This window comes from Phalacrocorax carbo, chromosome 22 (assembly GCF_963921805.1).
Source record: "Phalacrocorax carbo chromosome 22, bPhaCar2.1, whole genome shotgun sequence".
NCBI lineage: Eukaryota > Metazoa > Chordata > Aves > Suliformes > Phalacrocoracidae > Phalacrocorax > Phalacrocorax carbo.
This window is the reverse complement of record NC_087534.1, coordinates 8,023,479-8,038,666: the sequence shown is the minus strand read 5'-3', so window position 1 is coordinate 8,038,666 and position 15,188 is coordinate 8,023,479. Positions and strand designations below refer to the sequence as shown.

At 43.2% G+C, this 15,188-nt stretch overlaps 1 protein-coding gene across 1 annotated transcript; it reads right to left on the bottom strand.

Annotated features, from left to right (window-relative positions):
* Positions 1 to 819: 819 nt before the first annotated feature.
* Positions 820 to 14,961, bottom strand: STX12 (syntaxin 12). Its single transcript, XM_064471165.1, has 9 exons — positions 14,756 to 14,961; positions 11,461 to 11,530; positions 9,415 to 9,514; positions 7,517 to 7,654; positions 6,579 to 6,622; positions 4,566 to 4,671; positions 4,017 to 4,089; positions 3,769 to 3,851; positions 820 to 2,301 (listed from the first exon to the last, which is right to left on the bottom strand). Exons 1-9 carry the CDS (start codon positions 14,940 to 14,942, stop codon positions 2,209 to 2,211), a joined length of 894 nt encoding a protein of 297 aa, XP_064327235.1. The 5' UTR covers positions 14,943 to 14,961; the 3' UTR covers positions 820 to 2,208.
* Positions 14,962 to 15,188: the final 227 nt, after the last annotated feature.

Here is a 15,188-nt window from a genome sequence, read left to right as displayed (position 1 = left end):
GGCTCTCGTGGCAAGCGCCAGACTTCCCCGAGTAAGCTTCCAGCATCTCCCAGAGTGGTGGAAAACACATCTGAGAGCCAGGAACACTTAGAGCCTGAATGCTGCAGCAACAGAGATGAGAGTTTCTGATGGTGATTTTCCACGCTCACAAACATTAGTAAGGACTGCTGCTAAAACCAGTTCTGTGGCAGTTCCACTGCTGAGTTCAATGATGTAAAGAAAGAGGAGGAAGGAGTCAAGCAGTTACAGCAATCTTGAGTCCAGCAAGCCAGGCTGGTGTTCTCAATTCCAGTTTCTAGGGGACAAAACCAGACCAGAGTGGGGATGGATCCCACAAATAATGCACCCAGGCCCCCCTTTAAGCATGGGGATGAGGAAAGCGCTTTCATTTTCACAGGGAGATGTGACATCCCTGCAGCAGGCAGTGCACAGAGCGGCAGCTCTACCGTTTAGGAGGAGTATTTTAAATAAGGAGCAGAGTGGCACACAGCTTCCTTCCCAGATTTTACCATACAGGCTCAGCAAAGACTTGAAGTTCTAGCAACAGGCAGCTAGTCAGAATTGACTCAGCACCGATCTGGGGCATCACATTCAGTTTTCTGCGATCAGCTATTGTACAGGGCTCTGCACAGCAGTTGTGTGTGTCCATGTGAAAGTCAGTGTTGTCAGGTAGTTTCGTTTTTCAGAAATGGGGACCACAGAACTGAAGCTGGAAGAAACACTGCTGTTGCTGACATCAAGTCTCCTACCCTGCTTACAGAGGGAACTGCAAACATACCCACACCGGTGCCTAAACTGCAAGAGAAAGAAGCTCTGACATAGGCTTTTAAAAGTGTTTATTGATGGTTATTAGATGGAATGATGGCGCAATAGTGCAAACCACTGTGCAATTGGGAGAACACACTCCCTTCCCAGCTTTCACATTTACTTTATTATACAGGAGACATGGAATAAGGATTAAATACAAAATGGGTCAGTATGCTGCATTTACCACACTCTGTTGGGCTTTGGACAGATTACTGTTCCCTCAGTGCATGTCAGTTCAGAGCTACATTGAAGCATGGAGTGGCTGCTACGTTCCGTCCAGCTCTGCTAGCAAGACAGTTGGAACAAGTGATCATTTTCATGCGCACACACATCCTCAGTCTGAAAAACCTAGCACTTCACTCAGCCAGTTCCTGCACTTTCTGTTTCGTAAATAATGGAAAATACCAGATGTTCACAAACCACACATAATATTTACTGGTACACTACAAGCGAGTTTTAGGAGTACTTCTTCAAAAGTAAGATTTCAGCTAATACTCATCTATCTTGCTAGCTTGTAAACTTAGGTGCCCACTTCCTCATCTTTGTCTGATCTTCTCCCTGGAAGCTTCTAAAAACAATTAGGAGCAAGCAGCTAAACTCTTGTGTTTCTACTGCTTGAGAGTCAGCATTAGAAGATATTTATTAGTCCAATAACAAACCACCAGCTAGTTTCTCTAAGGAGTTGTACTGTTGGATCACAAGTCAAAGAACATCCTGTCCTCAAAGGATGCATTTTGGAAAAAAGAAAAAAACAGAACACCCAACCCCAACCCCACTCAAAAAATTAAACAACACAGTTACAAGTCTCAGGGCTAAACTGACCAGCACACAGTGGTTCCAACTATCAACCATGCATACTTCTCCTTGCTTTTCAAATCGGTAACAACATCTTTCTCTTCAAGAGAATCTAGAATCACAGCCACTTGGAGACTAATAAAACCATGGGGCAGATACTGGAGACTTCAGAAACTGCTGGGTTAAGGTAATGCGGATCAGTGTTGTGCCCTCTTTGAATGTCATTCTTATTCCAGTCCAACAAAGTTACCTACACATATAAAATATTAGAGTTGTGCCACTTGTCAAAAACAAGACATCTCCAATTATTGATCACACTTCAGCATTCAGTTGGGACAGGGAATAATACATTACAGAAAGCAAAACCACAAGATTTTAGTTACATAAAACAATATAATTTGTATATAAACTGATAAATACTGTCTCCATGGTTCACTAATTCCAAATACTAGTTATCTGCACATTAGTTGCTAATATCTATTACTAGAAGTAGTTCCAGCTTGTGCTCTCTCAGGGTGGTCAATTGATTTCCGAGACTAGTCAGCCTGTTTGCTCTGAGGGAAAAAAAAAAATCTCAGCAATGAAACCAGGTTCCATGTGAAGATTTCATTTTGTTGTCTGCCAGATAATGAATCCTATGATTATAGAAGCCACTGCAAGGCCAAGAATCAGGATACAGATCTTCTTACGGGATTTCTTCTAATAAAAGAAGAAAAAAAGCCACTGACACCAGGAACAGATGATGAGAAAAAAAAGCAAATCTACCAGTTAATGTCACTAACTCTGGCGAACTAGAGCACTTGATACCCATACTTATTCAAGAGAAGTAACCAGTGTAGTCTGAACACTTTTACATGTTCCTTAAACTGCATGATCCTACCGATAACTTTTTAGTTTTAGCAGCACAGTGGTCTAACTAAAACATGCCAAGTTTTGCTTCTCTTAAGGAAAATGCAAGCCTGACTTCAACTTGACAACACCTACCATATGCTTTTCATCCTAAGAGATAGCACCATGGCTTCAAAGGAAAGCCAAACATGGTTTGGCTATTTAGCTATTTAGATTTTCCAGGTAAGACTACTAAAACTGCTAAGCAGTTCTCCGAGACCAAGTAGAGTTGGTGTAGAAATAGTATTGCATTTCTACAGTTTAAATGATTTAGTATACAGTTACTGTACTTTGATTTTACAGCTTTAATCACTTTATTCATCATAGGAAACTGCAGTCTGTCCATATACACCCAGTATTTTTAACTTAGTATCTAAGGATTTGAGGATAGTTATATATAAACTACGTCCTTCTCCATCTCAAAAAACCACATCTAATCCATGTCCAATAGCTCCCCAAATTAGCTTTATAACATACCTCAAACTTCATAAAGGAAGCCACGGAGAAGGACAACACTACTAAATGCTGCCAGATGGTAAAAGCTACTTTCCCTCCCTTGCAGCAGCACTGGGGTTTTGCTGCCTTCTAGTACCTCCCCCCACATAACAGCTTTAAAGAGTCCAATCTTTTTATCTTGGGTGGAAGCACAGCAGTGAAACTCTGTACAGGGCTGACTGCAGCAGAACCCTTGTTCCTTCACAGAACCTGAAACTACAGGGACAATAACAATGAAAGGAGTCTATGGAAACATTGACTATCGTACACAAAGGAGATCTAAGCAGCAGTGAGATTCACTGTGAGAGATTTGATTGGCACAGAGAGGACAGAGTACAGGGTAGAAACTCAGCAGTTAAAGGAGGATGCAGTAAATCCTGGTCAAGAGAAGCTTCCCAGTTCTGGGCAAGGACTTCTGCACATCAGTGTCCTGGCTGATATGTTTGCAAGACAGATAAAACATGAGAATTTGTTCGTGTTTAACTGTTCTGCTGACTCCTGAAAATGGCAAAGACAGCAAAACACTTAAACTTGCTGAGCACACCTGCATGAAGGAACAGACTGACTATGTAGCCTCTGAAGTAGAAGGGTAATTTCAATACCATGTTTTTGACTCAAGTGCTTTATCTACTCCTTGCAGCACAATTTTGAGTGAGTGCCAACTTGCACAAGCTGTTTTTAATAACTTGTTTGGTGTGCTGCAGTCCTCAGTATGTTTCCTTTATGCCTCTTCCATCATTGCTCAACTGTACATTGACAATAATGCAAGCGCACAGAATTTACCTGATAATAGGCAGCTCTCTGTAACTGCTCACTGGCTCTTTCCACATGGACTTCTGCACTTTCCACGTTTGCCTCTATGCTATCTATGGAAAAATAAGAAAACTCATTGTAAAATATTTCAGAGTTTAAAAAAAATTAATCAGAATACCTTTTCTTTTAAACACACAGAATACTGGAAAATTTCATCTATGTAGGCAAAATATGTAATTGAACTAAAAAGAAACTTCCTATTATCCAAACACACTTACCAATCATATCTCCTTGGTCATGAATCATCATGGCTAAATCCTTAAATATCTGATTGACATCCAAAATGTCTGCCTGAAGACAACAGTTCAACAAGTTATAACAAACATTGGTTACAGTTTTTCTAATCCTCATTCTTAGTACCTCTCCTGCCATTGCTCAAAGTGTCAGAATAGATACCAGCATTCACCGCCTGAGGCGACTTGATGCTACTGTCTATGGAACTTGGGATTAACACAACAGCCTACAATATTCCTGCTACTGAATATTTCTTTCATCACGCTAGCAATTAGTGCAGCGTGGAACTGAGAGGAACATTGTAACACGAGTTGCTCCTACCATCTCTGAAGGATCACCAGTCAACACCGAAGGAAAATTATACCTAGTCTCCTTCACCAGGAGCAGGGAGATTGATCTTGGCATCAATCCTCTCTACAAGGAACTCTGTTCCTCCACCTTCAGTTCTCCTCAGCCCATCCCATTAGTTAGCACTGCACGACTTCTTTGGTTTATCTCCCAATACTGTTAACTGTGCAGCATCTACTGGTCACCTCTAATTGCCTGATTGCTGTTTCTCTTTCTTTAATGAGTTCAAGGTCCTGTTCAGTTATTGCCACATCTTCTTCCTGAGACTGCATTTGATTCCAATCTTCACCACTGGAAAGAGATGGAAAGAAAGTGCGACTCTTTCTGAGTACAGGTGCTTCCACACTCCATTTATAGCAAAGCGCCAGCGAGTTAAAGTTGAAAAGTTTCCTACAGAACCCCCCTGGCCCTGCAACTATACACAGAGACAGGCCTGATTTGTGACAACAGTGACAAACTGAACAACTGAAAAAGGACCAGATCAGGAAAAGTGAGGGAACTGGAAAGCAGTTACATGCATAGAATACCCTGTTCTAGGATGTGACATGTATCTATAGCATTGTAGAAGAAACCTCCTTATTTCAGTGCTGCTTTTCTTTTTCTAAATACCTGCACCTTCCTTCCCTCTCACCATCCCCCAAAAGGGAGAAATCAGGGTGAAAGTTTATAGAGAGTAGCCTGCAAACACATAATCAGAACAAAAGAACACCTGACAAGCATCTGGATTCAAAGATTCTCACTTGCTATCTGGCATTTGGAGATAAGAATAAAGAGGTTTAGTATTTAAATTTATTAGTCTAGTAAGAACTTCAAATTAAACCACAGACCAAAACAGATGTTAAAACCCAAGTAACTCTGCACCCCAGTCTACCTCTCTCCTGAAGAGCTGTTACTTCATAACTGCTGCACAAGTTACACCAGTTATAGCGAAGGCAGTACCTATAATACAAAGCCGTCTATGTGTTCAGCATAGAAAGTTCTTCATGGGCAACATCTCCCTCTTCTCAACAAAGAGAAGTGTGCTGGAAAGCGCTGTAACATTCCACTGTTATGTATACATTAAACAGTAAGTTTTAAAGTCTCCAAGTGCCAAAAGAAATGAAGATAAGCTACAGGACTAGGTCAGAGGCAGCTGACTATTGCAGCGATTCAGCTCTGAGGTGACAGTAGGGTTTTCAGATATTTAAGGCAGAAGTTTCTGACATGTAGCACACAAGAACAACTTCAAACGTGGAGTAGCTGCAGTGGGCCACTATCTCTCACCGAGCTAAGAGCCTCCACATGAACAGGTACCTGCCTGGTTCCCCTTGCTTTAGTGAACAAGGCCTTCAAACTCATCACAGTATCTGTCTAACTGCACATCCTGGGGTTTTCACTCCTGACTCAGTATGTGAAAGCACAGGGCTACTGAAGGGGATGCAGGCCCAACAGCTGATCAGATGAAGTGCAGTTTGCAGAGGGAGGATGTATAGATGAGACACATAAGTTGGTCTCTTGATTCAGAAAGTTAAAGTATTTAAACAGATGGGGCCAACAGATTTCATCCCAGTTTTCTCAAACATACATACAGTAGAAACTGGCACAGTAATCACAGATACTTCGAGTGTCTCGAGTTCTCTCTACTCACGCTGCAGAGTTGATAGAACATTTTACACACCTACCTACTATGCAGGCACACTGTTACTGCAGAACTGACACAACTGTCTGACAGGTGACAGCAATGCTGTCCTGTGCACGTTCTAGGATTAGTTTGCCAGTGCACAACGTCCAGGACTTCTGAATTTAAGGCAGCATCAACCACTACTCTATAATACCTCCAACAGGGCTGCTAGATAACACCCAAACCCATGAAATAAATTTTCCACAAAGAGCCGAATGAGTCACAGCGAGGGAAATCCTGTCTGGTGATCTTGTGCTCACAGTCCAGAAAACCAGACCTCCAATGGCCACATACTAGGGACTCTACTATTCCCCTCAGGGCAGTAATCATGCAACCTACATTTAAGGAGAATAAAATACTGTCATACGCAGCTAATTTTACACTGTATATTAGAAGTACTGTAATAATTGCATTTCAAATCTTTTTGCTTTGCGTTCAGCTAGCAGACCCTGGCCTAAGTTACAATAATGTATCTTACCATGAAAACTTTAGTTATACATGGTTAAAACTATATATAAAGAGTAGAAGCAGCTGTTACCTATCAAATGAAACAAGCTGTTCTTCTCTGAACCGCTCATCAGCCTGGAAGAGATAAATGAGTTAAGTCTTGCAGACTACCAGGACCACTCACAAAATCAACACGAATACCTTTAAGACAAAGGCATATATTTTCCAGAGAGTTCTTTGAGAATGCTGCCGTCACTTCAACTTCCAGATTTAACTTATGTTAATTAAGATTACATTTAGATTAATCTTTAGATTTAATTTTTAGATTCAGATTGCCTCTGCAAATCAAAGGCAACTGAGAGATGAAAAGCAGCGAGTCCGTTTACTCAGATCATCTGTCATTGTTTGTCACTTCCTTTCTCAACATGCACCAAAAAATTTATAGCATAACCCAACCAATAAATGTGTTCCTGTGCAGAAATTAAGAATGCATACGTAACACAAAGGCCCAAGGCAAGGGGAGAAAAATGCTTTCACTGGCCTTTTTACTATGAATTCTTAGTTGGCACAGGGGTTTGTGAAAACATAATGGGGAGAAGGTTTGAATGTACATTGGAGATATTAGCAGGACAGAAGCTAAGAAAAGAGAGACATGGCGTGAGATTGAAGATGTAACTTAAGGTGTGGTAGTCTTCCAGCTGACCTCTTAAATTTTATAGTTTAGGTCTAATGTCAAGCAAAGAGCAGCCTGCAATGCTTTGCTATTAACTATACTTGACTCCCCATCTTATCCTCCATGACATTTGCAACTACCAGGATTCCTTCCCCCCTCTGCTAACACTGACAAGCAGCACGCTGAAATGAGTGCCTAGGACTTACAACCACCTGAATGATAGAACTAATGCACCAAGGCCTCATCTGCGCTCAGTAATGTGTCAGTGGACAGCTATGAATTTGGTAGGCAAGTACAAGATCTCTCAAAAGACTTGTAGTTCACTACATCAATACAGAATTCTTTTAAATACTTACAGAGATACGGGAGCCAGCTCTCGCCCTTGCTACTGTCTCTTTTTCCTTCTCTGACACTCGCCTCTGTATTGCCTGGAAGTTATTTAAGGCTGCGGAGAAGTCATTCATTAAACGTTCTTTCTGAAGCCTCTGTTGGCGCTAAAGAATTGAAACAAAACAAGGTTCTAGCGTTCTGGGGTGCTGGAGAGAACAAAAAGCCCACCATATTTTAATTTGTTATACCAAATGCTCTATGCCTTGCCTACTGCAGAACAGTTCTGTGCAATACGGCTCTCCAGTTTCAATCTAGTTTTAAGTTTGAAATAGAGAGGTCTTCTACACCATTACTTTTATTCAAATCACATTCCAGTAATCTACCACGTTTAATTACTTACCTTTTAGATATCTACAATGCCTTTACCCTCCATTCCTCTACTTAGCCAAGCTGGTGGTACTTAACTTTCTCTTGTCCAGATAAAATAACCCCCTTAACTTTCTTACAAATATAGGAAGCCCCACACCTCCAGAACTAACGACAACACCTATTACCCCAGTTTCATAAGCTGTCTCTCACAGCCATGCCACACTACATGCCTGCTGTTCTTTGATCAGAGAATCTCCTTAGTCCTGATAACCATTTCAGTTTATCTTTTCTCCAGATACATTAGTTGTAATATTCCTTTGCATCCTCACTTCACAGTATCAACTTATTTAGCCTCCACAGAACATCTCCTTCGAGTGTTGTGACATCCCAGTTATGGGAAATAAGAAGTTGTGAAAAAGTTTGTCCCAAGAACACTCACTACTCTGGTCAGTTCTTTGCTTTCCATTACAGAGACTCCCAAAAGCTGTCTCAAATTACAATAGTGGAAAGCCTGCAATCCTTCAATGGGTTTGTATCAATTCAACAGCCATTTTGAAGAAATAGATGCTTTCAATTAATTTTTTTTTCTATAATAAGCCACTATAGCAGTCTCATAATACACTGAAGCTTCCATCTGAACTGTCTGGAAGCAACAACCCTTCTGCCAGAGGAGATCCTCAGCATGTTGATGCCAGCTCCCGCAGATTTTGACTGGACTGCTCCACCAGGCTTCGAAAGGCACTGCTGCATTCAGCGAGGTGCACGGGACAGGACTTTGTTGACCAAAGGGAGATTAACTGAAAAATATTTGCTGAACAAACAGGCAAAACGTGGCCATGCTTACAACTGGGATACATATCTTTAAATGCAGAGTTAGACTAAGACAACATCTGCTGACCCACGTCCACAGATCACCCCACAGCAGTATCACAAAAGCAGATATATCAATACTGTGGTAGTGATTTAAAGTAGAGCAAGAAAACACCAACCACAGAGGACTGTCCCTTCCCATAGGGAGGGGGAACTTGATGGACTATTTGGCAAGAGAAAGTCATAATCATTGCCTCACTATATTTTGCTTTATTAAAATATGAGCAAGGTGAGTCAGCTTCCCACCCCCTGCTAATAAATCACATGCAAGGGAAAGCTTCTTGGCATGATCACATTTCATACTGACATGCAGTTTTCTATGAGTTCTTATTCTAAAAGACTGTCTCGCATCACCTGGCACTTTGTAAACAAGATTATTTTTCAGAAATTTACTCAGAAAAACAGAATCTCATACTTAGCTCTCCCCAAACATTTAGGGCTTCTCATTCTCCTGCGAGTAAGTTTTATACCTATTTGCCACTGGGAAACTTTGTTTTCCCAGTTCCATATACGCAGCCAGGACGTAGCCAGTTTAATCTACTGCCCTGCTTCAGCAGCATTCTTCATGGCAAAAGGCTGCTACCTCTTCAGCTGGGCCAGTTCAAGCTTTGCGGGGTTGCAGTCTAAGCTAGTTTTATGAAATGAGTGATTTAAAAATATGACCAGACAAATTCTGTGTGCCCACCTGTTCAGAAGCAGACAGAGGAAGTGGTAGAGACCCCAACTCCTTTAGATATTCATTGGTCTCTTTGGCAAGGCAGTTTGCAGAATGCTGTAGCTGTTGTCTGTAATAAAAGTTCAAAAGCAGTTAAACAAGCTTCTACCTAAAAAGCAGTCTGCAAGCATTTCAGTTTCCAAAATAACGACCAAAGGTAGGGGTTCTGAGATGGCACATCTTTATGGTGGGGATTTTTTCCTCACCCTAATGGAACACAGATGTACTTCTAGCATTTACCACCAGCTTGACTCTGGACTACGTTTTATAAAAAGATTCAAAGTTCTGTGCTTCCTGCTAACTACTAGAATTCAGTAGTCTTTTTAAAAAGATATTTTGCTCCAATGGCATAAGAGACAGGAATTCAAGGGAGAGGCAATTTATTCAGTGAACGTAATCTCTTTTTTAGGGTGAATTCCTTGAGGTACCAACCGAGAACTAAGTGTTCACTTGACAACCGCCACCTCCGTTGGTTAAATGTACGTTTGATAAAGGTACAGAGACTCAGAAATATTAGATTTGTACATTTTTGTGAAAATTAATGGTCAGAGAGAGGAATGATCCAGCTGCTACTTTGGGAAATGCAAGGCTTTCCCTTGAGCCTTTATGTTTTCCAACAACACTGCAATGCAAAGCTGTTGTTGCAAAGGATCTAGTGCAGCTGCACCTTCATTAGTGCCACAGTACAGGAAGACATTAGTTACACTGAACTTAATGTAAAGACACCATCTTGTACATCAAAGATGCAGTTCATTAGAAAGAATGCCAGTGCTTCACAGAGAACAGGACCGCCAAGTTTTATTTTGCGGTCATATGCACAAAAACTAACGCTGTAAACCAGGACACAGAATACTAAAACAAGAACCAATTTGTTTGGCATTAAGTGGATACAGGATGCTTAAGTGAAAGTCCATACAGCCCAACAGATACGCAAATCAAAGCATTCAGGCTGCATTATTGTATAAGTTGACCTGCAATATGTGACTGAATAAACCACCCGTGCATTTTTGTATTAAATTTCTATGGCAGCTGGCAGTTTGTGGAGTGCAGCCACCCTCACCTTAAAGAGGAGAGCCATTTCTACAGTGAAATTAAATGGAAAGACATTTGTTTGGTCACCAGTGATTAGTTCTTTAATCTACCGATTAAGTACAGATCGAGTCAACTGAGCAGCTCAGGCAAACAAATTCCTTTTTCTCCCAACTGGACTCTGATCTCATCCTTCCAATATATTGTATGCAGCTATCACCACAAGTTATGAACTTAGCCAAAAACTGGCTATTATAAGAAATGGGGAAGCTGCATGTTCAGAGATTCAAGGTACAGTCACATGAAGACATAATGGAAGAACTTACTTTCAAGCTTTCTTTTATGACTCCAGAAATTACTCTTCTCATAGCTTGCTATTTATGCTTTACAAGTTTCTAAAAGATGCACAGACACACAGATTCCCTGTCCAGTCTCTCTAGGAGTCAGTTTGGACTATGCCTGTTTAAACATCTTCTATATTGTCTCCCACTGGCATGCTGTTCTTCTGAAATTACACGTGGCATTTTGGCTGCCATATAGGATCGCTAACCTTTGAAGTGCCTAAATCCATCCATACTACAGGCTGCTTTTTCATCAGTTATGGGTCTTCCTTGCTGTTTTTCCTTATTGCTCCTACAGGAAGACCAAGTACCTAATATAGCATTCTTCTAAACAGCAAGTGAAGCTCCTATGGCTAGTCCTCCCAGCACAGCTAATGCACAGCTGATGTACTACTGCCCTTTCTAAATAACTATACCATTTCTAACTGTTCCTGTCTAGCAGTTTTGAATGGCTTCTCCAGAGTCCTGCAGAAACACTTTAATTCATTCAGTAAACTACTTAATGCAGCTAGCCATTTTTTGTTTGCACGAATGTATTAAATTTATCTAATAAAGCATCTCCCCAAAGCAAGTAACCCGGTTCCTCTAAGAATACAGACAGAAATGAGAGAGAATGTACACAAACATTAGCTCATTTGACACTTACAAGTTCTCCTGAAGCTTGCTGGAATCCTGCTTGGTTCCCAGCTGGCTCATCAAATTCTTTATTTGAGCAGCTGAAGATAAAGGGATCACAAGATGCGTTAATAAGACAAGTTCTAGTGTGTTTTCTTCCTTCTTGAATGTATTATTCTAGTCCTCCCCAAGAGATTTCTTTCAATGTTTGACTTAACTCAAGCTGGTAACACAACACTTATATTCCTTGCTTGAAATGCAAAAGTGTGTTTTAAACATCCCCATTTACACATGATCCAGCCTAACGGACTAACTTTCAGATAATAAAGTCACAGTGAGGCATGAAGACAAGTCTGGGGAGCTAAAAGTTTGTGCACTTCTCTTCCTCAACCGTTTCAGACCAACATACATAGCTGCTTGTTTCTACCAGCCTTGCTATTTCTGTATTTCAGGCTATCGCTGCTGCAGAACAACTTTACTCTGCTGTGTGGCCACTTTTACATACTCTAAAGCTCCTTAAATTATTAGTGCTGTTATTAAAAAAAATTAATAAAAAGCTAAGTGTTGCTATCAGTTAAAAAAAGAAAAAAAAATGTATTCTTCTACTCACAGTAGCCCAAACCCCTCACAACGTTGCCACAATCTTTCAAGAACAGCAGATAGCAATGCTTCACTTCTACCCTGCATCAATTTGAAATCATGTAGTAGCAAGAAGAGATATTCTAGCCTTCTATCTCCCAGGTTTTTCCACTACTTTCCTTGTGCAGGCACTAGTGATCATGCAACCACACAATGAATCACATCAAACCGTTAAGCTACCTGAAAAGCAAGTGCCGTCTCTCTCCCCACTCCCTCTACCTTAGAAGGTTATCTTTTTGACAGATCAGCACGCTGATCCACTTTATTCAGCAGCTGCACAATATTTAGCATTACTAGGACAGCAGTACAAAGCTTGGTTGGGTCAAACCAATCATGAAATCATATACTATCCTACCAAGCATCGAGAGAGGCAAGACCAAGGAGGATCAGCTTAATACAGTTCTACAGGCAGCAGAATTGAGTTGAAATACCCCAGGAGTTTAACAAGAGCTATCTCCAATTCAGTGACATTCTACTGGTGTAACTTCTGCTTTGAGCCTGGAGCAAGCTACTTCAGCTGATTAAGTGTGTTGCAGAAGAAACATCAGATTCCTACAACAGCCACTTCTTTTAAAGTGATGTCCAATGGTGCATAACAATGGCAGCTCAGCTAAGGCTGAAATATGATTTAATCAGTAATTAGGCAAGTATTCTAGCCTATTTGCATCCAAGGAAGTACTTTCACCGAGAATTCTTGCCTTCTGTTAGCTCATCCAGTAAGGAGCTGTTTAGCGACTTCTTGCACGCTCAGCTGAACGTGGCTTCTAGCAAGCAAGCTGCACGGCAGCTGCAGGAGGGTCTGAGAAGTACGGTCAGGCTGAACTGACAACTGGCACATGCACTATACTCTGTGCACGGGTATCGAGGACTTTGCAAGTGGCTTTTGAGCTATAACGTCTAGATAGCCCAAGATGTTTTTTTTTTCCTCCACTGGGGGAGATTTTTGCACGAGTCCCGTTTCCACACAATGTGCTTTTTGCCCTGGTCTGAGCCAGGTTCAGCAGTTCACTTTGCTTAGTTTATCTCAGCCACCAGCAATGCACAGAGTCTACACAAAATGAGAGCAAAGTGTCTGGGAGGCCAAAGGAATGGGCCAGAGCTCTTTGCAGTTATTCTTTGGATAATGGGTATACATACCAATGCAGAGAGCCCCCTCAGTCCACAGCTTTCAGGCTCCAAACCCTTTCAATTTTAGGCTGTAAAGCCTTCCACCTAGTGATTATTTTACACTCACTTACTTAAAACATTTCAATCTCTGCTCTAGATGCTTAGGTAACGTAACAGTCTTGAGGGCAACAGTTTTGCCAGCTCAGGTCATCAGTTTTCTGTACTTTTTGTGTGAAATGCTAGCTCTACAGAGTTCCCCAAAAGGAGTAGAAAATAATCCACTGTGTCTACTGTTCGCTTCCTGTTTTCCCTTTAGGGAGTGAAAGGAGAAATGAGGACAGGTTTAGGGCTTCAGTATCTCTTGCCCTCCTAGGTTTGAATGAAAAGCTTTTATCAAATGTATAATAAAGTTAATTACCATAACATTAAGCCAGATGTTCTGAGTGTTCCCACCCACCTTGATAAAAACCATAAGGCTATTTGTTTCACTCTAGATAGGCAGTGCACTGAGATAGGGTGGCTGCTGGTCAGGAGACAGGGGAAGCTTGTCCTATGAGAAAGAGAAGCTGAACTACTTCGAAGGGGAAGCTCACAGAAGTCCCATGGAAGTGGATGGTATGGGGGTGTAAAGACATGGGGAAAAAAAAAAAAAAAAAAGGAAAAAACCCAGACAACCCGTTATTTGGTGAACTTAGTAGCAATTCAACTAGCAGCCATGACTATAGCAAGAGGAAATGAACGTGACTGAGCAAAAGCAAAGCAGTTTCAGCAATATTATACAATCACATTGGAGAAGTCACCAACTTTCAGAGGAGCCGACATGTTCAGCAGACCTTACCCCTAAAAAAATCGCATGGGTACTTGGACAAGTAGTGCCTTTCCAGCAAAGGCAATATCCATAAGAGGGGGTTATATCAAAGCCCCTTTGGGAAGTGACTCATTTAGTACGCAGTACCTCAGTCATCAATACCAGGATTTCAATGATTAGCTTACAACACCAGTAACTTTCTCAAATGACAACCAAGAAACTGCAACACCATTTACTTAACGGCAATCTGCTCAGCAGCAGAACGCTTCCGCGCAGAGCTCCGCGGCCCGGTTAGGAGGAAACGGGCACGTTAACATCAGCGTCCAGAAACCTCTGCTTCTCCCAGACGCCCGCGCAGGGCAGGGTGACAGCCCTCGTCTCCCTGCTTCCCCCGGAGCACCCTGCTGAAAGCGCCTGAAGGCGAACGAGGAGCCATGGGGTGCCAGAGGTGTCGGTTCGGCTGGGGAAGGGCGCAGCGCGGTACGGGTGACATTATCACCGCGCCCAGAGCGCCATGGGCGCATATCCCGCCCAGGCCAGCGGAGCACGCAGGCTGTGGAGGGGGAAGCTCAGCTACCGGCTGCTGTGAGCCCACGGCCGCGGGCAGCACAGGCCCCACCGGGAGGCCGCCAGGCCGGCCCTGGGTCCGCCCGCCTCGGGCGCTCCCGCCCGGCACCGCCCCGGCGGAGGCTCCCGCGGGACCCCGAGGAGAGCTCCTCACGGCGGGGCGGGGCGGGGCCGGGCCGCCCCTTCCCACCCCGGGCGCACTCACTGTACTGCGCGATGCGCTGAACGTTGGCGCTGCATGTCTGGATGATGCCGCCGAAGTCCCGTGGCGGGGGCGGCGCCCCGGGGCGGTGGGGGTCCAGCGGGCCGTACGACATGGCTGGGGCGGGAGGGAAGGAGCGAGAGCGGCGCCGCCGGACCCAGCTGACAGAGCCCCACCGGCCTCTGCGCATGCGCGGTGGCCGCCAAGAGTCACTGACGGAGAGCGCGCATATGCGCGAGCCGCGGGCGCGGGCGCATGCGCGCTAGAGGGGTGCTGAGCCGGCGGCGCGCCGTGGTGATGGGGCACTGTGGTGATGGGGAGCCGTGGTGATGGGGAGCCGTGGTGATGGGGAGTCGTGGTGATGGGGCACCGTGGTGATGGGGAGCCGTGGTGATGGGGAGCCGTGGTGATGGGGAGTCGTGGTGATGGGGCACCG